Genomic DNA, 21,341 nt, shown 5'->3' with positions numbered 1-21,341 from the left:
AGCAGATGTCAGCAGAAACGAAACGGACAGAAAATGTATGCACCGCCCACTTTTGGTCGCAGTCAAATGACGTCATGTACATCAGTTGACGTGAGCTGCTCGAAGGTGGGTCGAAGAGCTTGTTGGAAGTTTAAAGAAGTGTTTTTTATTGAGCCAAAACATCGAAACACTGTCTACTGTTTGTTAATTTATCGCTAGTAGATATTCAAAGATCTATGTGGAAAAAACAGACCAAACCGCTCAGTCCAAGCTGTCGATGTGTGAGTTGACATATTTAGCTCGAGAGCTGTAAGTTGATCAACAGGTGTCTGTTTATTTCGGACCAGTGTGTTTCTGTAGATAGAAACGTGAAATGTCATTAGTGTATGATCTTGATTGCTGACTTGTTGGTCACTGACCGCTCACTTTGAATATATTACAACCTGCAAGCAGCTGCTAACATTATTTGCTTGTGGTAGCAAATAATGTTAACATTACTCGTCATATTACTTTCAGTCCGTGTGTTTGTTTTACTCACATAACGCAGCTTAACATTTGCTGTTGTGTCGTGCGGCCAGTCTAATTCCTTTTACTGGCATTATGGTAGTTATGGCATCTCCAGGGTATTTCGGTGATGGTCCTCCAATGCGCGAGAGTGACCCGTGCTTCACTGAAGTCATCAGCAAGAGGATGCGCGTGCCCGAGCGGATGGGCGTCGGTCCAGCGGGTCACGCGCAAGAACCTGCAGACCAAAGACCCGAAGAGCTGTGTGCTGCCTACAACATGCACATCCCAGATAGACTGGCCTTAACAGGTGGATTTCATATTGGTCATAATTCAGACTATATTCAGCAATTATTTACAACAAAGATTTATGAATGTGTAGTTGCATTTATATACATTTATATGGCAAAAATAATGTTTGGAAATATAAACTGAATATTTCAAAATATAGAAATTACTGACTTAAAACCATTTTTTGTCTGTGAAAATACTAGTGGCCAAAGACTTTTGCACAGTACTGTATATATTTTTGTTTTTAGTATTGATGATGATAATATATTAGTTGATCATATTTGAATGATTTCTGAAAGAGCATGTAACATTGACGTCTTATGGCTGGAGTAATCACTGGTAAAATTCAGCTTTGCCATCACAGGAATCAATTACATTTTAAAATAAAAAATTACATGTAAATTACATGTTAAAAAAACAAAACAACTTATAAATTGTAATAGTATTTCATAATATTACTGCTTTCGTTGTGTTTTGATCAGATAAATGCAACCTTGAGCATAAAAGACTTCTTTCAAAAACATAAAAAAAAAATAATAATAATTTGGTATATAAGTAAATTTAATTTAGGACTCTTAAATTTAACCCCCCACCCCAGTTTTTTTTTTTTTTGCGCTGAGCACTTTTTTGCACTTTGTAATAATAAAAAGATTGCGAGTATCTCGACATGTAAACCTTTTTTTTTTTTTGGATATGCAGCAAATGAATTTCAAGTAGGTTTTTACTCTTTTTGGAAGATATCATTGATGGCTTGTTACATGTGGATTGAAACAAGTGCAGTATCCTCTTTTTTTATTTTTTTAACAGATGCTCCTGATCTGAGTCCACGACCTCTCTTCACTAAACACAATTCCTCAATGTGGGACCTGAAGCATGGGTCCTGGGACAGGGAGGCGTTCAAGAGAGAGCCTGTCCAGGTAGTTTCACACAGCCACACGAAGCCAGACCTTTGACTAAATGGAAAAATGGATATAAATTGCAGCTTATTCTAGCAAATTTCTGCCCACACAAAAAAAAGAGCAATCTGACAGTCTCGTAAAGTGTCCATTCACAGTTTGTTTTGTTTTGATCTGACGTGTAGAGGAAAGTTTATATTATATTAATAATAGAATGGTGGTAAAATATTTAAAGGTTGTTGGAAAAACTGTTGAGCCACTTAACAAAATGTTGGTTAAATGTCAGCGAGGGTCATGAAGGGATTCATTCCAGTTCATGGTATTTCTTGTAATGTCACACAGAGTCCACTGCGAAGAAGGTCTTATAGTGACCAGGCTTTTGGTCGAACCCCAGCTGGGACCCCCACACACCCCAGACAAGCACTGCGCTCCCAGCCTCCGTAAGTCCAGTTCCCTCGTTATAATGCTCTCATATACAAACATACAAAGAAGATGACAAATATTAATGACCAGAATGCAAGTATGCTATACGTGTGTGTGTCGAGATAAATAATTGTGATACATTTTTTTCAGGATTCGTTTCTGCTTTGTGACATTATAAATGTCTCTGCTGTGAAAATATATACATTTCTTCATATTTTATTTAAAAAAGAAGAAAGATTTTGCACAGTACATTTTTTAATATGTGTATATCCATAAAACAGACAGTGTGCATAACACAGGAAAACACAAAAAGGTGGTTGGCACGCAATCCTACATGTCAACACAAAAATGAAATTGTATAAAAGAAAGTATCTCAGGTCCTGTAACAGTTTCAACGTTTTTAATTACCATTTTTGCATTTGCGAATTAATTTTAATTAACTTCCTAAATGTATTTCATTGTCAACTACCCTAATACATAACTCCCCTAGAATTTTCCCTGAGAATTACTACAGTACAAATCCTTTTCATAGCCTTTATATAAACGTCTCACTACCACTGAACAGCCACTAGAGGGCAGGAGAGATTGATTAGTACATCTGGTCAGTTCACGTCACCAGCTCATCTAAATGAGAAGCTTATTTACCAGACGAGACTTTTATTTAAACAACCCATATAAATAAAGACTGTCATGTTTGTGTGTTACAGCTAGTGTCAGTCCTTAAATAACAGTGTTACTCCTCTATATCCGTACCTCTCCCGCAATAGCCGCAGTATTGGACATTCACCAGTCGTACATACAGACCCATCCCCACCAAAGCCCCCGGGGCACCCCTCCACCCCACCCAACCTGCTGTCCCCTCAGAGCATGCTGCAGGCTGCCAAGGAGCTGGGCCAGCAGGCGTCTCAGAAACTCCTTCAGACCATCACCAAAAAATACTCCTCCAGGTGACATGGATCCTCATGCCTGTCCCCTTCCTGTGGTTGTGGGTTCTAACTAACCTGGGATGTTCAGCTGTTTGCTTTGACCTTTAAATCCCTGTTGTTTGGTTAAGTTTGGTTGTTTCTGATGGAACTGGGTCCGATTGTTTCCTGTCAGACAACTCTTATGCTTGCAAATTCGTATCTGAGCTTTGGGCTTTGGTTGAATTCACTGCTATTGCTTTAACTGTGCAACTAACAAGCATCGTAAGCATCCTAAAACTGAGCTTTGAGTTCGCCCTTTCTTTTCTTTTTGAATGGAATTGATCGCAAAATCATGTTCAATGTGGATTGCTGTGGTTCCTGGTGTCTCTCTTGTGTTTTAAGGTTTGGTTTCCCAGAAAGCCATCCCTCTCAGGCTGTGGAGGTTCAACCTGATCAAAGCAGGACAAGGTGACAGTGGCCTGTACGGTTTCCATGTAGTCAATAAGATTTGTTTAGTTGTAAATGCAGGGTTTTATTCATACAACAATAAATTGTGCTGAGGAAGCCTGTCGATTTCAGTTAATGAGTCGGTGATTGTAAGGGAGGATGCTGTGTGCGTTTCATTGGAAAGATGTTGAAGCCTTTAAGATCTTTTTTTGTCCAACAGTGCCTCGCAGGATTTCTGGCTCAGTCCTGAGGAGGACACAGGTACTGCTGTCGAGTTCATGGTGCTCCGCAGACAGGTGTGTGCTTGAGCTTCACACAGACCACAAGTTCACAATGCTTTCATTTGGGCTTAGGCTTTTTCTGTTCTCTTGTGTAGGTTAATTTTGAGTGTCAAGCATACCAGAAGTTTGTATACACAATACAAAATATATACAATATTTATTTAGATTGTCAACTACAGATTTGTAAATTATTGTATTAAATATATTTTATTCATACAATGTTACATGGACTAACTGTAACATAGATTTTTTTAAGCTTAGTTAACTCTATTATGATGGTTCTAATTTGTTAGACACATGGATAAATGCAACTAAATGAATAAAAAAGCAGCCTGTAATCAAAAACTAAAACATCGACTAGTAATAAACCTGGTAATATTTGTGACATCTGCAGTCAGCTAGCTTTTTGTCAACAATGATTTTTTCTTAGCTGAGATTATAATGTTGTCAAATTGTTATTAGAATCATGTTTGGTAATTATTTTTTAAAAAGACGTATTACCAAATTGCAAAAAAACAAATGTACAATACAAACAAATGAGCTGGATTTTTTTTCCTCCTTAAAATATTGGCCGATCCACTTTTTAGTTTTTTGAGCAAATTAATTTTATATAGCAAGGACTCATAAAATTGATCAAAAGTGACAGTTAAGACGTACAATGTTACAAAAAATAGTTCCAATGTTTTATTTTTCTATAAAAGCACAAAAAATCCTTTTAAAAAATTACTTTTCACCAAAAATATATATTTAGCAGCAAAAACTTGTTAAACTTTGATAAGAACCATTGTTCATAACTGAGCACTGAATCATCATATTATAGAATGATTTCTGAAGGATCATGTGTCACTGAAGACTGAGTAACGATGCTGAAAATTCAGCTTTGCATCACAGGAATAAATTACATTTTAAAATCTATTCAAATAGAAAATATTTTGTTTAAATTGTAATAATATCTCACAGTATTACTGTTTTTACTGAATTATGTTCATTTTTACAGTATTGTATTTTGAACAAATAAATGCAGCCTTAGTGAACATGAGGCTTCCTTTAAAAATATATTTGAGAAGATCTTCCAAACCCTGAACATCTGAACAGTATGCAGTATATTAACATGGATCGTGTGGATCCCACTGAGATCTGAGTGTTTCTTTGGTTTGACTGGTTCAGGTGGTGAAGATGAGCAGGAGGATAGCAGGGCTGGAGAGACAGAACACCGAGCACAAACAGACAGAGCTGGTGCTGTGGTCTCTGTTACTGTCTGCCTGTCTGATCAACGGCTGGCTGTGGATGCGCAGATGACGGCTCACACTCCGTAACACTACACTATTCAGACAGCACTACAAGAGCAGCACAGCCGGTTACTGGGAAGTGCAGAACTGCACATAGCTTTTTTTTGTGATTTACTTAGTATGTTCTCTAGAAAATTATGGTAAGTGGATGGTTTAGAAACCACTTCTTTTGAGGACTGTCATCAGAATGAGACGTGAATGACTGAACATCCACTTGTATGTGTCGTGATATGACTTGAGGGACTCGAGCATGTTTTTCTCCTCATGAGTCATTCAGTAATGCAGTCTCTCTAGCTCTTCTGATCAGACTAGTTGCTAGTTGTATTTTTTGTGCAAATTTAGTACATGCAAAAATTTATTTTCTGCATGCTTTACAAGCAAGTTTTTATTAAAGTATAAATATGGGTGTTTATATTAATATTTAATTTATGCATTTGAATAGCCTTCAACCTGATGATGAATATTTAAAATAATAAAACATTTTATTAGTCTCTGATGTCTCATTCTCTCAGTGTTAACACTTATTAAATATCCACTAAATGTTCATTTACATGATACCTGACAAAGAACAACTAAACGGTGCAAATGGATCTGTTTATTACAAAATTAAATTAACCAAGATAAAAGTTATTTAAAAACGCTTTCGACTATCAACCAAATGAGAAATGTAAAGCCTTATACGAAATCTGCATGAGATAAGACAGGAAATACAATTTAATTCAATCATCATTGTACAGTAATAACATTGTCAAGCAGCAGCTAGAGTGACATTTTGTAATGAAACAAATACTATTAAAATAAATGCAAAAACATTCCTCGTGAGAAGAATTTTTTTTTTTTTTAAATGCCCTTTGATGGGACACAAGGGTACATACTGTACAAAAACATTCTCATAATTTGTCCTGAGATGGACCAACACATTCACCTTTAGAAACTCAAACTGTAAAGTATCAAATGTAGCAAGACCATCTAGATTAGTTTAGATGACACAACTGAGACTTCAGGTGGAACAAACCAAATAACATGGTAAAGAAATCTTGACTTGCATGACCAGATTAGCCTCACAGTGAGACTGATCAGCACGGTTAAACTTGAACTTTGACCCTTCTAAAGCATTTTAATAGATACAGTATCAGTTTGCATACAGGAAGCCATATTTGAAATGTAATGTGCATATTTATCTGTATTTCGTCCCACCCTTGTCTCAGTCCACTCTTTGGTCCATTGTCTTAGTTTGTGCCCATATTAGACTAGTGCTCTTCAAACTCGCTGAAACTGTCCTAAATACACAAATGTGTATGGACAATCTAACAATGCTGGAAATGTTTCTTTCAGATTTGATAAAAAAATAAAAAATAAAAAAAAGACCGGAAGAAAAAGTAACTAGTTTCTATCTCTCAAGTGAATGAGAATAGACTTATTGTGTACAAAATGTCAAGTACCGACATTCAGGTTGAATTCTTTTAGACTTGTATATGGTTGTCTCTTGACCGAGAACTAAACTATAAATATGAAGCTGTTATTTTGGATCTCATTTCTTTAGCCCAGTTTCTTTCAAATCATCACATTATGGCTCCACAATAGTCACATGGGATTTAGGGCTCGGATGATTGGCTCAAAACAAGACCTTTCCTGCTCCAGCTGACCCTTTATGAGAAATGGCTTTTATACTGCAATGTTTTCTGTGTCCTATAGGGGGCAAATGTGCGTAGTGTCAAGTTTCAACCGTTCAAAAGTTTAGGGTTGCTAAAAGTTTTTTTTTTTTAAATACTTTTACTCAGTACCTAATGTATAAGGATATTAAATTATAGATTAGGTTATTGTAAATTAGAATTTGTTTCTTAAGAACCAAATCAATACAGAATGATTTCTGAAGGATCATGTGACAGTTGGAGTAATGGCTGATGAAAACTTCCCTTAGTCATCGCGAGATTAAATTACATGAAATATATTACAATAGAAAGCAGTTATTTAAAACAGATTTTTATAAAATATTTGCAAACTTGGGGAGCATGAAAAAAAAAAAGCTTACCAACTCCGAAATTTTGAATGGTATTGTACCATAATACTAAATACCACAATTTTGAACATCTAAAATAATTAATCTGAAGCTTACAGTTCTTTGAGATGATGACCTGCTTTAAAAACTTTTTGAATGAGGTGTTTGAATGTTCAAATGACAAAAACGCAAACGCCAGTTAACATGATGAATACATCTTTGAGACTATTTTTCATATTTGTGTATAAGCACCTGAGAAACACGAGCAAATTCACAAATAAATCAGCTTAATGTTGTTTTAGAAAAGTGGTTCTATTTACTGATTTCATGGAAGAATCTCATTTACACCTCCATGTTATCTTGAATAACAACAGACCCTCGAAATAATACGAAGATCATTGCTTGGCCCTGCTTTAAAACATTTGCATATAATTTGAATTTTTACAGATTCCTTTGATCAAGAGCTAAATGTCTGTCTTGCAACCACGAGACTGGAAAAAAAGCTATTTTGTTACCCACAAAAGAAAATGATGACTTAGGAGTAAGCATCACATTGAAACGAGAGGTTGGGAAATGAACAGACTGGGGAATCTGGGACTAAGTGTGAGAACCTTTCGCTCAAGGCACGTTGTGGCTGCTGTAGCTCTACTGGAATGATGGACCTCAGTTATGTTTGGAAAATTACCGACTCTCACACAGACAAACCCAAAACCAGTTGGGTCACTCATACCTTCACATACGGATAGATGAGCTTGTGGACACAGGTAAACGCTTGTTGGTCCTTTGCTCTTAAACAGTGCGCGTATGTGCTGTACAGACAATGCGTCCTAGAATAATAAAGGCCCTATGACATTCAGTTTTACAGTATTCTGATTCAGTATTTACATGTAACAACTGTTCGGCTAGTCACCATATCGCTCAATACTCAAGTGCCACATTTGTATCATTAGTACATATACACAACATAACGAATGCATACCCAAAATAAGTAAAAACAAACACAAAGTAGTGCAATAAATGTAGAAAATTATGCCAATACATTTGGTCCAAGGGTCTGGAGGGGGAAAAAAAAAGACCACCAGACAATACTGTACAAAAAAAGAAAAAAAAAACGGTTGACTGTAAACTACTTTATCATTTTGTTTACAGGTTTGTGTAAAGAATGCATTCCTAAACATTCTGACAATCTTGATCCGAGAGTAATGGAGAGAAGAGAAGCACATGGTTCCTTCACCTGCTTTGAGTTGTTTCTGTACGGATGTGTGCGTGTGTGTGTGTGAGATCAGATGAGTATCTCCACATTCTCGCTGTCCACGTCCTGCGCTGGGAGTGGTGATGACGGCAGGCTCTGCTGCGGGAGCGACTGCACTGGAGCTCTCCTCTCTAATGTACTGCTGTGAAACACATCTGTAGACAAAGAAACGTGCAGATGTTTATGGGTTAATGGTGAAAAAGAGTGATCAATTAAAAAAAAAAAGCTATTTTAAAACATGCCATGTTCTAAGAAAAGGAATGTATTCATGTTGGTTTCATATGATTTAAAAAAAAAAAAAAAAAAAAGTTTAAATTGAATGACTAAAAATGTCAAGTGATGTAAACATATTTTCCTTGAAAACACACACACACACATATACATTGTATATATAGTGTTCCTGTAGCTCAACTGGTAGAGCGTTGTGTTAGCAAGCAAGCTAGCGCAAGGTTGGGGGTTCGATTCCCCGGGAACACATGATAGGTAAAAATTGATAGCCTGAATGCATTGAAAGTCGCTTTGGATAAAATTGTCTGCTAAATGCATAAATTTAATTTTAATATATAAATTTAATATATATATTATATTTCATGATTTCCCTGTTTTCCCTTGCATGTTGATGCATTAAGTACTTCACAAAAGTGCTTCAGCGCATTAAATGCAGTAATTAAAATAAAATATGCCAAACTATAAAATTTTCTTTTAAAGATTTTTTTTTTCATATTGGGACAGGTACATAATATACTATTTTTTTCTTTATGGCCCATAAAATTAAGAATCACGTGTCTACTCAATAAATGATCAAATCTGGATAAAAAAAAAAAGTCACGTGATTGACAATTTAATATACTTTCTGTCGTGCTTATTCATTAGTGGTTTCTGGATTAGTTTTTACATTATAAAAAAAGGGAGGAAAACACTGGTTTATTATCTGTAAAATGTGATTTTGCGTGTTTGTGTACCGGCGATGCGGTCAGGTATGTAGACTGGGCTCGGGCTGCTGATCCGGCTTGGTCCGGATACGCTCTGCAGGGCGGGTGTGCTAGGCTTGCTGGCCTCCTGACCCTTTTCCGTCTGGGTGCAGCTGTCTCTGCTGCCGGTTTTTGAGTGTGTGGCGGCTGACATGGGAGTGGAGGGCAGGACCGGAGATGGAGAGGAGGAGATGGACTCGGTCCTCAGAGAGTCACCTCTGAACTCTGGGCCCAACAGGACACCTTGAACATGAAGAGCACGAACAATACAGACATGAACAGAAGGAAGAGATACTTTAATACATTGTATTATATTATGGCTGCAAATAGAGCTTTGTGTATCGGTAAGTGAATATTTAATTACTACAATACTAATTTCTCACTACAGATGACTTCAAAAGTGGAAAAAAATGTGTCAGAAATGTACATTTACACAAACTGACCATCAGCTGCAACTTTCAAAAAAACATCTTTATCTTTTAGCTTAACTGACACAAAATTAAATGGAAAGGATAGTGGGATATTATAGGAATATTAGGCAGTGAATGACACATCTGTGCTGCCTTGAACAATCGGTCAGATAAAGGTATATCAGCAGACAGGATGTGACAAAATCACTGGATTCGTGCATTTGTTGCCTTCACACCTCTGTATGTTGCCTGCAGAGTCAACATTTCTCAGCTTTCAGACAGAAAGTTATAATAGTTTTATAAAAAAAAAAGGATTGACATGTTCATGATGTGTGATTCAGGAATGTTGAGAGATTCAAATGCTAGTATGTTTCTATCAAACACTTTATTTTGATAAAATTTAGAACATGAGACGCTGTTTTGTTGATTTAACACATTTAGTAAAAATACTTATTATTTTATTACTTTATTATATTACTATATTTACTTTTAATATTTTATTACTTTAATTTTCTGCTAGGTAGGAGTATGGCAAAAACATCACATTACGATTTTATTAAAATTTGTCTAAATCATGATTTTATCACGATTATTTGTCATGTTAGTTTTACTATTTTGCAAGCTTATAACAAAATATAAAATAAAATGGAGTGGAAGATATTTATGCCAAAGTAGGTGAAGATAAAAATCTTTTTCATTACTTTATCTCTGAGTTATTAAAAAATAAAATAAAAGCACAGATGCACATTACAAATGCACATTATATAAAAATAAACAGTGCTTTATTTTTAAGGTAAAGTAGGTGTATTTAGCATAACCAACTCTGTTTATATGTAAAACTTGTGTTTTTAACAGCATTAGCACAATCAGACATTAAAATAACTTATTCCAGTAATCAGGCGCTATTTGACATGTTTTTTAGTGTCCGCTTAAAGGTGTACACGCTCCGAAAAAGCACATTTCAGAACAGCATGTGAATGAAATGTTTAACTGGCAAGGCTTTAAACCACATGCAAATAATGCACGTTTGTGATTGTGAATAAGTGCACTGTACCTTGTGTGTAACTCTACCGCTGAGTTTGATGTGAATGTACATCGCGTTTGATGTGAATGTACATCGCGTTATACAGTATATTGAGACGGAGGCACCAGAACTGCAACTGATAGAAATATGCGCTGTAGCACAACATAATATTTATTCAAAAGCAGATCATTAAGATCATTTTAATCAACCATGACCAAAAATCGTGATATTCCACGCCCCTAACTACTGGGGCTTCTCTGAGGGTTAAACAGTCCCACCATTATCCCATTTCAGATCTATTCCACATCACACTGGATGCACTTACCCAGACTGCCCTTCCAGCAGCGATCTTCCCTGCGCTCCTCCGTGATGGGGCTGCTTCCGCTGAGGCCCAGAGAGTGTGACAGCAGCCCGGAGCCACTGGAGCTGCCAGTGCCTGTAGCTATGGACATGAGGGACTTGGAGGGCCTCATGGCAGGTGCGTCTAATTTGCTGGCCGGCTCTTTCCGCGAGCGCTGATGCAGTACCTTTATCATGGCGTCCTTCTCTATAATCTGAGCATGCAGGTTCTTGATCCTGCTCTCCATGTCTAAACAGCGGCGGTTAGCCATGAGGATCTCCTCTTCTTCTTTCTGGATACGTGCCTCCACCGAAGTGTCGTAGCTGCTGCTGGGGGAGTGGCTGATGATGGAGGAGGACGTATCTCTGGATAAGTTAGAAATCAAACATCGATTAAGAACAATGAGAAATTAAGTAGATTTTCATTCAGTTTTCACTACTTTTATTTTGTAGTTTGTTTTCAAATCCAGTTTAGTTTCAGTTTCAATTAACTGTAATAGATCATTTTAGTTTTACTTTATTCAGTCTCTGACAGCATTTCATAAATCAATAAATGTTTAATTTCTCCCATTTGTACTGCAGTAAACTATAGTTTCAGCTGAGTTTTATTGTTTTGCGAACTCAATTTTGATAACTTTCTATATTCCTACATTGCAGACTTAGTGGATAGCAGTGAATTTGCGTACCTCTGGGTGGCAACAGAAGCAGCGGTGTCCAGCGCGAACTGTCTCATGACGCTCTCCTCCAGGTATTTCTGCTCCCATTTGGTCATGTCGGCCTCCAGGGCCAAAATCCTCTCCTCTTTTTCCCTCAGGTGCTCCATCAGAGTCGCTGTGCTGAACTCAGGACTAACAGTGTTCTGAGAACCACCATGTCTCTGTGAGAGTGAAAGAGAGACAGAAGAACCATTAGTAAATCTTAGTTAAGTAAATCAATTCGGACTAAAATGTCATTTAAAATAGATATTTTTCCCATTTAAGCTAATTAAAATAAGCAAACTGACTTAGACTAAAAATCAACACTAGGGTTAAAATCAGTGCAATCTAATGAAAAATGTATCATTTTACCTAATATTTTCATGTGCTATTGAGCTCTAAGCAATGCCTATTGAGCACTAAGCAATACTTAGCATAGCTTAGCAACATGTTTACATCAAACTATCAGAATCGAGTCTCTTGTGCAAAACATAACAGCAAAATAACAGTAAAGGATTGCATTGGTCGTGTCATTAACAGTGCTGATTGCCTACACAACACGACATTAAACAAATACTAAACTCATAACCTTAACCTTAGGTTGGTAGCACATCCAGATAAATAGCATTACTGGACCACATTCTGAACTTTTCTTAACAGATGATGGAGCTGACTGAGTGATTGAGTTAACCAATGAAATTGTCTAAGAGGCAGAATCTGCAATTAACTTGAGTTTTATGTGTGTCAAAAGCCCAATGTTTTGTTTGAGCTGTGTATTTTATAAATCTGTATAATTTCAGCATACAGACCACTTCTGAAACTTGCCAAAGCGGTTTCAAAAACTCATCACAGTTTGGCCAGATGATGCTACCTCAACACTACAGGACTGCTTTCAGTGCACAGACCGGAACATGTTTAGAGAGACAGCCACATACAACAACGACACAGACCTGCAGGAGTACACTGAAACTGTGAGTGCTTATATCATAAAGTGCATTGATGTGACAGTCACCAAGACCATCACCACACGTGTAAACCAGAAGCCGTGGATGACAGCAGAGGTCTGTGGGCTGCTAAAGACCAGAGATGAAGCATTCAGATCAGGAGATAAAGCAGCCCTCAAAAAACAACAAGAGTCAATCTGTCCTGTGGTATCAAAAATGCAAACCGGTCATATGCTCAAAAAATCAACAATCACTTCACAGACAGCAGAGACACACAGAGCTGTGGCAAGCCATTCAGACCATCACTGAATACAAGCCCCTGCCACAGGCCTGTAATTATGACACATCCCCCCGGATGCACTCAACCGCTTTTATTCACAGTTTGAAATGCAGAAAGACACACCTGCACAAAAACTGCCCACACCTCACAACAACCAGGCATTTCTGTCTGTCTCCAGCCGACGTAAGGAAGACCCTATATCTAGGGTTAAACCACGCAAGGCTGTGGGTCCTGATGACATACCTGGCCGTGCACTGAAAGACTGTGCTGCACAGCTGACAGATGTCCTAACAGATATCTTCAACATCTTGCTGAACCCAGGCAGTTGTTCCCACATGTCTCAATGACTACCGTCCCATAGTACTGACTCCAATCATGATGAAGTCCTTTGAGAGGTTAGTCACGCACAACATCTAAACCAGCCTCCCCAACACACTCGATACGCTCCAGTTTGCATACCATCCAAACCGCTCTACAGACGATGCAATTCCTCCATCCTCCACCTGGCTCTTACCCACCAAGAAAATAAAGACTCCTATGTTGGAATGCTGTTCATCGACTTCAGCTCAGCATTCAACAATACCACAACAGCTCATTAAACTAAACCTGCTGGGTCTCTGTAATTGGATCCTGGACTTTCTAAAATGGAAGACCATTTAGATTTTTAATTTTTTTTTAGTTAATGTACAGGTAAATATTTATATATATAGTATATTTAAAGTTTAAATCTATCAGTAGGTTAGTTGTTTATAGGTATAGTACTATGTAAAGAATTTGTATAGTATCATAAGTTTACTTAATTGTTGTATGTCTGTATTTATGTAGCACCGTGGTCCTGTGACCACAACATTTCATTCCACTGTATGTCCACACATGTAGCGGAACGACAATAAAGCTCAGCATGACTTGAACTTGAATTTAACTATTATGCTTATTAGAGTATTGTGCCATTAGTTTAGCAACATGCTAACAAACTATTGTAATTAATTCACATCACATCAACGAAGGCAACAGGTATGCATTGCATTTTATCTATCATCAGCTAATTTCAAGATCAAAGATGACAATAGGAGAGAGAGCCGCATCGGCACTGGTAAGATCAAGTAGTTTCACTACTTTTAATGAAGAACTGTGTGTTGCCAAGTGTTTTTTCACTTTTTTTGAGCGTCTGTGACTTTCAGTTTAATTTGCAGCAGGTTGCATGTTGATTTGCTGAAGATACCCAGCTACTAATCTGCGGTAATGCGTGTTGCATAACTTGCATTAGCACCATCATATCTGAATATCTCTTTAGCCAAGCAGTCACATTATGTATCTCATAACACTGTACTTCAGTTACATTTGATCAAATGCACATTAACATTCTTTTGGCGGGGTTGAACACATAATTTTTCACTTAGTTGGAACAGCAGCTACGCACATTTTTCTCTATTTCCTTCTCTGTTTCTGCCACATGATCGGCATCCCAAGGTAACTAGGAATTACAAAAGCTTCAGTCTGGATCCAACACTTACATAGACCTGCGATGACCGAACACCTGAGAAGTAGATTTTTGATTACGTGACAATAACTAACTGCTTGATTTTTATTGTGCATTTCTGCCATATGGACCTCAACCACTGAAAAGCTATTACTAAATATAAAGTAGAAACTTACATTTTCTGTAAAGCTGCTTTGCAACAATTTGAATTGTGAAAAGCGCTATACAAATAAACTTGAATTGAATAGCCTATAACAAGCTCTCTCACACATTTATTTTATTTTTGTATTTTTTGGGGGAATAGTAGAATGTGGTATCAACAACAAGATGCATTTAGACTTGTCCAGTTTCATCTGGAATGCGTTTCAGACCACCTCCTGAAGTGGTTTGAGTGATCACAATTAAATCATGCACAATTTGATCTCAGAGTGTGCATATGCTTAAAGCCACATGAACATTCATATTTATAAACACAGTCTTTGCATTAGGGTTGTGCCAATAGACGATAGTAGTATTGTATTGTCGATAGTAATGATAGTCAGAGATATCGACGATAGCAGATGTCTCTGTCCATAGTCAAGACTATATTAGGCTCATTCTCAAATTAATGTATTAAATTATAATAATTATTTTTATTGGCGGGTCTATTATAATTCGGCTATCAAACTGCCCAGCTATTTCATTTCTGCACCGCATTTCACACACACACACACACACACACACGTGCAAATGAGGATTAGAGCCTGTAGCCAGTGAAGAAGGCTCCATCCTCAAACAGACGTACATCATCTGCAGATATAAGGTATTTCATTTCACTTTAACAAGTAATCTGAATGGCCTATATAGGTGCAATATTTTAAATGAGCCCTCACTAAACTGAGTTTAATGCCACAGTTATGTTAGAATGCATCTCATTCTCGTTTCTGTGGCTGTGCTTCGGTCTCATCATGAGGTGCGCGGTCCGGAGCACTGTATGACTAATCAGTTCAATTCAACTCTACTCCAAATATATGAACTTACCTGTTTTGAATACTTTATATTAGGGCTGTCAGAAATAGCGCGTTAACGGCGTTAATTAGTTGGTTGTCGTTAATTACGTCAAATTTTTTAACGCATTTCACGCATGCGCAGTATGACAAATTATTCAGGTTAGGAAAGTCTCGTCGATCTCTGAATTCTCAAGATAGTAAAAAACAGCGGCGAGCGCCGCAACGAAAACACAGAAGAAGCTTAAGGTTTTACCCCATTTACTCTCAAATATATTCACGCCAAGCTCGATAAACAGAGACGACTTTGGTAGTTGATACGCTGGAGCTTCTTCTTCCTGTTATAGCAGTGATCCTCAAATCTGGCTCGCGAGTTTCATGCAGAGTTTAGCGCAGACTTCAATTAAACACACCTGCCTGTGATTTACTAATGATCCTAAAGACACTGATTAGCAAACTCATGCGTGTTTGATTAGGGTTAGAGCTAAACTTCGCAGGAAAGTGGATCTCGCGAGCCAGATTTGAGGATCACTGTGTTATAGCGTCCTGTGTTTCACACTGCGCATGCGCAGAACGCCTACATGCAATACAGCGAAAATTACAGCTGTTTGGAAAAGCATATGCATTTTTACTTGGTTTTACTGGCACTTGAAGCCTTCAGAACGTGAAAATATCGATCCTAAAGTATTGTGGCAGAGCAAATGAACACCTCCCAAAAACAAGAGTGCCCAGAGTGCTGCTTATGTGATTGTGGCGCATGTTTGTGTTTCTGAGTTCATTCTTTCGAGTTTCTCTATGCATAATTTCATAGATATGTGGCTATATTTAACCACTGGTTCACCTAAAACTCTTACACTATCTGTAGTTAAATGGCATGGTTTGATATAGTGCTCAGGTAAATTTGATCTAAGTAAATGTTAAACTTTTGAAATTCAGAAAAAAAGAACCACATATTGATGAATCAATACATGAAAATTATGTATCTGTGTCCTGTTATTTATCTTTTGGTATGCATTTCAGAAAAAAAATGGTTAGGATTCAGGTGTAGTTTCAAATAGTGATTAATCATGATTAATCCACTGAAAATTCTGATTAATTTGATTAAAAATTTTAATCATTTGACAGCCCTACTTTATATTTAACATGTTCGTTTATGTCCAATATTAGTGTTAAACTGTTGGACTTTAAATGAAATCTACTGATTTTCACCGTTGACTGATTTTGAAGAACATTTAGACTGATAACTTCTGTGCGCAGATGTGGCAGATTTGTCACAGGACGCACGATATGATGGTTGCGACCGACTATATATGAACTAGCTGTTTATCAGTATGTCTGAAAGTCTATTTTTTCGATTATTGGTGATTCCATAAGCTCTCTCTCTCACGTACCTGTGCGTTTTAAAACACCAAATAGTGATGCTATTTATGCTATATGAAAAATTACCATATCGCCCCCAACACTACTTTGCATGGAAAAGTGCTTAGAGCCGTGCACTTTTCCTTGTGTCAAATTGGAGTACTGCAGCTATTTGGAAATATAAGCAGCAGCCATGATGATGATGATGATGATGATGATGATAACAATAGGCCTAGTAGTATTAGGGATGTGCATTTCGGTTAATTTTCCTGAAAGATCTCAGATGCTGGATAATTGCTTAACTGTTAACAGACAAGATTAGAATGTTAAATAAAAACTAAATTAGATTAAAAAAAAACTATTTAAATATATGAATGACTATCTGAAACCCGTTAATAATGCAAATATTCAATAAACAGAACGTGTTTTGGTGTAATAATGCATCTGCTGCACTTTTGAGAATGGAAAAACAGAATAAAATTGTATAAACAATAAATATGTTTCACGTAAATAAAAAATAAATAAAAAAGTTATGCTAAGTTTTGGTTTATTCATGTGATTTGCTCCATAAATACGCTCCTAAACAGCATACAGCACAAACCTCTACCTCTGCTAGCAGGACCCCAACTTCCACCTCAGTAAAAGTTGTAAACAGGCTCTAAGATTTTAGTACTGTTGTTCTAAAGTATTCTAATCTCATTTGAAGATTGTTCCAGGTCTCTTGGTTGAATGAACACCACAAAGGAAGGATGTCCAGTGGCAGGGCCCCTAATGAAGAATACATCTGTCTGCTAGTCCTCTTCCTCTACTCTCAACACACACACACATTAACATAGGAGATTGAGCTACAACCTTTCCTCCAGATTAAGGGTCAGTAAAACTTGGACACACAGGAAGAGATTACACAAGAAAACTGAAACATCTCCGCAAGCACAGCATCAGCTCCTGCTGCCTACAGCTGATTTGTTGCATTGCATTTATTGCAGTTGAATACAATGATTTAAAAAATAATTATATATATATATATATATATATTATATATATATATATATATATATATATATATATATATATATATCTCAGGAAAACTAATGGTTCTGGTCCAAAATGTGGTCAAATTCCAATTAAAAGCCAAAAGTCTGATTAAGTGAGAATAGCGTGTGCATCTCTTACCTGTTGCATTCTGAGTGATTCAAGCTCTCTCTCCAGTCGAGTGCGTAGCCGATGCTCAAGTTGTTCTCTCTTCTCACAAGCGGCCTGAAGCTGTGCTAGAGCCTGCTGCATCCGCTCCACCTTCTCCACATATACCTGCTTTTTCTTCAGCTATATAAACACAGAGAATGCAGGTCAGATGCTGCTGCTCACGCCGCACTCAGAAAACCCCATTTACACTACAATGCTTCCTTGTATCCTTCAACCTCTCTCTATTCTCTACATCTCTCAAATCCACCAGTGGTTGTAACTGCAATCAAAATGAATGCCCCAATTTAGCTCAGGGGGTGGTGAGGGGATTTCACAACATAACACAGAATAGTGAAAGAGAGTGAGAGAGAGAGAACACAGAATTATTTGGCTCTTCTTTGGAAGGGGTGGGTGGAGAGGGCAAGAATTTAGCCATCTTCAAGTCCTTTCATGGCAGACAACTCAAGTGGCTTTGTTAGGGGAACAAGCAGGCATTTGTGACAGGGCAAAACAAAAGTGGAATGGCCCAGTGCACTTTAGGATGCAGGGGTGCAGGCCCCGTTCAGCAATGACCTAAAAGCCATCTGGGAGAACGCCAAAACAGCTCAACCACAGACTCCAACTGTTACAAACACTCAAGAGTGGAGTTCAGAAACGTCAATTCTACTTCGGTTAGAAGGCTTTTTTTTCCATTTCTCTCCCTATTGGAGCTCTTTTTGGCCTCAGTAAAGGTTGTGTGGTTTTAGAGAAAGTTGTGGCAAATGGTTCACTCGAGCCTGAAGATCTTAACTGCAGCAATGAGGAACTGACGGGAAGAACTTCAAAGAAGTTAAAAAGGTTGAGCTTAAACGTCGTGGTGGAGTACCACAGGGATATGTTGGAGGGTAACTGATTTGTGACTCAATGAAATGTCCATTTAATGCTGTTTCGATAAAGTACACCCAACAACTTTGTTTATCAATAATAGATAATTAGAGGAAAATATTTACAGATGTTAATTTATTTCCCAAAAGGCAATCTATTCGGCTATATTGTCCAATGGTCAGAGTGTCCTTAAAGCAATTTGTGAAGTATCTGGAATAGATCAAGCCCTCTATAAAAATCTGTCCAGTGAAAGGCTGCCAAACAGTTAAACTGCCTCAGCCCTTCATCTGGATGGCAGTATGATTCAGCAACTCCCTTGCCAAAATAAATAACCAAAGTCCTTCGAGATTTCCTTAGTTCTGAAAGCATAACGTACAATGTGACCACAAAGAGGAAGGGAACACGTATACATAACATAAACATATGGTCACAGACATCATAGAAAATGTAAATTAACTTTGTTGACATGCAGGTAAGAAAATTAACACTTTGAATGCTTTGTTATGTCCCAATTTAAATAGTTTTTTTTTAAGTGGGCATATATGTACATAAATGTAAAAACACTATGGAGTAGATAAAAAGCATGTAAAACTAATTTGTAAAATTTAACAGGGGTACCACTGATTATCAAAGAGCTTTACCTCCTCCTCCAGTTTGACGACTTTGGCTTGGGCGTTATTCAAGGCCTGGTCACGGATCTCAATGTGTCTGCGCTGGTCCTCGTTGGTACAGCGAAGTGAATTTAACTCGATATCCTGCTTCTCCTTCTCTCTCTGAATCTCTTTAACTGATAAATTAGTAAAATAGACATTCTGCATTTTCTTTTCCGATATATCACAACTATAATTTGTGCTTATAAATGAATGGGATTTGAAAAAAAAATTGTGGTTAATTTAAGTGATCATATTGGCTTCAAGGTTCTAGATTTTCTACAGGTCCACTCACTCTGAGCCAGAAGCTGTGAGATGGTATTGCGATTGTCCTCGGTGCCTTCACACTCTTTTGTGGCGAGCTGCTTGTTGGCCGTTTCCATTCGCTCTTTTGAAAGAAAGAGACAATACAATTTCACAAGTGCTTCATAAAGGTGCGAGAGATTAAATCAATGTTAGAAAACAGGATACCAAAACCAGACCATCTGTGTCAAACAGATTTTATATGTGGATGTATTCATGTGAAAATTTATATGGCCTCACATTACTAAATGTTGTTATTATTTATTTGTGGGGGAAAAAAATGACAACACGACAACACCTTTTTAAAATACTAATACCAAGATAAAAATATTGAATTTACATCATGCATTCAATAAATGCAACTGTAAAAGCTGTAATTATTTTAACAGAGGCTTTGTGCAATATTCTCCATTCTCACAGTAAAACCAAAGAATATGTAGCTCAATATTCCAGGCCTCTTCTCACAAATGATACACCGCTGGTTGCTCAGCAAATTGGAAAACCAGAATCTAACAAACCTTTTATATGTTCCCAGTTCCCAAAGAGTGGTCTTGACATAAGTCATGATGTGCTGTTAAAACTGTCCAAGATAAGAGGGCCATTATATGGTAGGAGTTGCTAGTTTTTTGCAATGGCAAACCATTCATCAAGGAAGCAAGCCAAACGTTAAAACAGTATTTCCCCCTGTGTTAACTCAACCAGACTGTGAGATGAGCATTCCAGAATAAACTGCCTTTCCCCCAGAGTGCCTTGTTTCCTCTCAAAAGAATTAAGATTCTAATCTAGATTTGAAATATAGATGAGAAGCATACTACATATAAAATTTTTGGTAGAAAACTATGCCACAAGTAGATGTCAAAGAGTAGGAAAAAAAAATAACAGCACACTTCAACTTGTTTTTGTCTGTAGTAAAAACATTTCAAAAAATGTATGCACTAAAACAGTTAGGATCAGGGGTTTGTTTAAAATGAGCAAAAGTAATAGTGACGAATGCCTTCACACAAACAACACTTATTATTGATAGTAAGAAATCTACTTTGATAAAATCTATGCTTGAGCAATAGCAAAAGTAGTATATCAAGCTACACAAAATATGAGAAACGTGGGGTGAAAGAAAGAAGGTCAAGAGAGAGAAGAAAAAATTGCTGTAAAACTCTGGGAGCTCCCTGTGGACTTGAAGTCTGGGCATACTGCCATAAATCAGGATTTCTCTGTTCTCCGCAGGACTAAAGTACACCGTGAGGCATGATAGTAGAGGTGGCCACCCTCAGGCAGAGTGGGCCTGCTGACAGCAGCAGAGGAATGAGAGCAAGAAACTGTTTTTTTGGTTTGACTCCAAAAGATACCACACATAGCCATGAGATATCACACAAAAGAAAGCAAACTAAATGAAAATTACAATGCTTTGAACTTGAATAAGAATGTGGAGCCTCTCTGAATGGGAAGCACAGAATGTTGGAGCCAGGAGGAACCACCACAACATTCTCATTTACAGACTCCGTATTGTTCCTCCATCTGATTTCCTTACACATAATATTTCCATACACATCCAAAGTTCTGTCACGAAATTCTAGATGCTGCAGTCTAT

At 37.4% G+C, this 21,341-nt stretch overlaps 2 protein-coding genes across 10 annotated transcripts in view; one reads left to right on the top strand and one right to left on the bottom strand.

Annotated features, from left to right (window-relative positions):
- The first annotated feature begins 32 nt into the window (after window positions 1-32).
- On the top strand, window positions 33-5,838 carry LOC113070091 (mitochondrial fission factor homolog B-like). Of its 5 annotated transcripts, none has more exons than XM_026243262.1 (8): window positions 33-105; window positions 587-793; window positions 1,582-1,691; window positions 2,013-2,110; window positions 2,861-3,040; window positions 3,401-3,466; window positions 3,666-3,741; window positions 4,894-5,838. In XM_026243262.1, the coding sequence occupies exons 2-8, from the start codon at window positions 589-591 to the stop codon at window positions 5,023-5,025; spliced, it is 867 nt and encodes a 288-aa protein (XP_026099047.1). In that variant the 5' UTR covers window positions 33-105; window positions 587-588; the 3' UTR covers window positions 5,026-5,838. The 5 variants fall into 5 exon arrangements, with proteins under 5 accessions (XP_026099047.1, XP_026099046.1, XP_026099048.1 ...); XM_026243261.1 differs by lacking the exon at window positions 33-105 and adding an exon at window positions 112-260; XM_026243263.1 differs by lacking the exon at window positions 33-105 and adding an exon at window positions 112-288.
- Window positions 5,839-6,088: 250 nt separating this feature from the next.
- Window positions 6,089-21,341, bottom strand: part of LOC113070090 (angiomotin-like) — a 36,672-nt gene continuing 21,419 nt past the window's right edge. For all 5 annotated transcript variants that reach the window (XM_026243254.1, XM_026243258.1, XM_026243255.1 and 2 more), the window contains 7 exons: window positions 19,746-19,838; window positions 19,442-19,587; window positions 17,928-18,077; window positions 11,697-11,887; window positions 10,997-11,376; window positions 9,229-9,480; window positions 6,089-8,421 (listed from right to left, as the gene is read on the bottom strand). In XM_026243254.1, the coding sequence (XP_026099039.1) occupies window positions 8,297-8,421; window positions 9,229-9,480; window positions 10,997-11,376; window positions 11,697-11,887; window positions 17,928-18,077; window positions 19,442-19,587; window positions 19,746-19,838 (1,337 nt within the window). In that variant the 3' untranslated portion in view covers window positions 6,089-8,296. The remainder of the gene's footprint in view (window positions 8,422-9,228; window positions 9,481-10,996; window positions 11,377-11,696; window positions 11,888-17,927; window positions 18,078-19,441; window positions 19,588-19,745; window positions 19,839-21,341) is intronic.

The sequence above is a fragment of the Carassius auratus genome, unplaced genomic scaffold (genome assembly GCF_003368295.1).
Source record: "Carassius auratus strain Wakin unplaced genomic scaffold, ASM336829v1 scaf_tig00002951, whole genome shotgun sequence".
Classification (NCBI taxonomy): Eukaryota; Metazoa; Chordata; class Actinopteri; order Cypriniformes; family Cyprinidae; genus Carassius; species Carassius auratus.
This window is presented reverse-complemented; position numbering and strand designations above follow the sequence as displayed.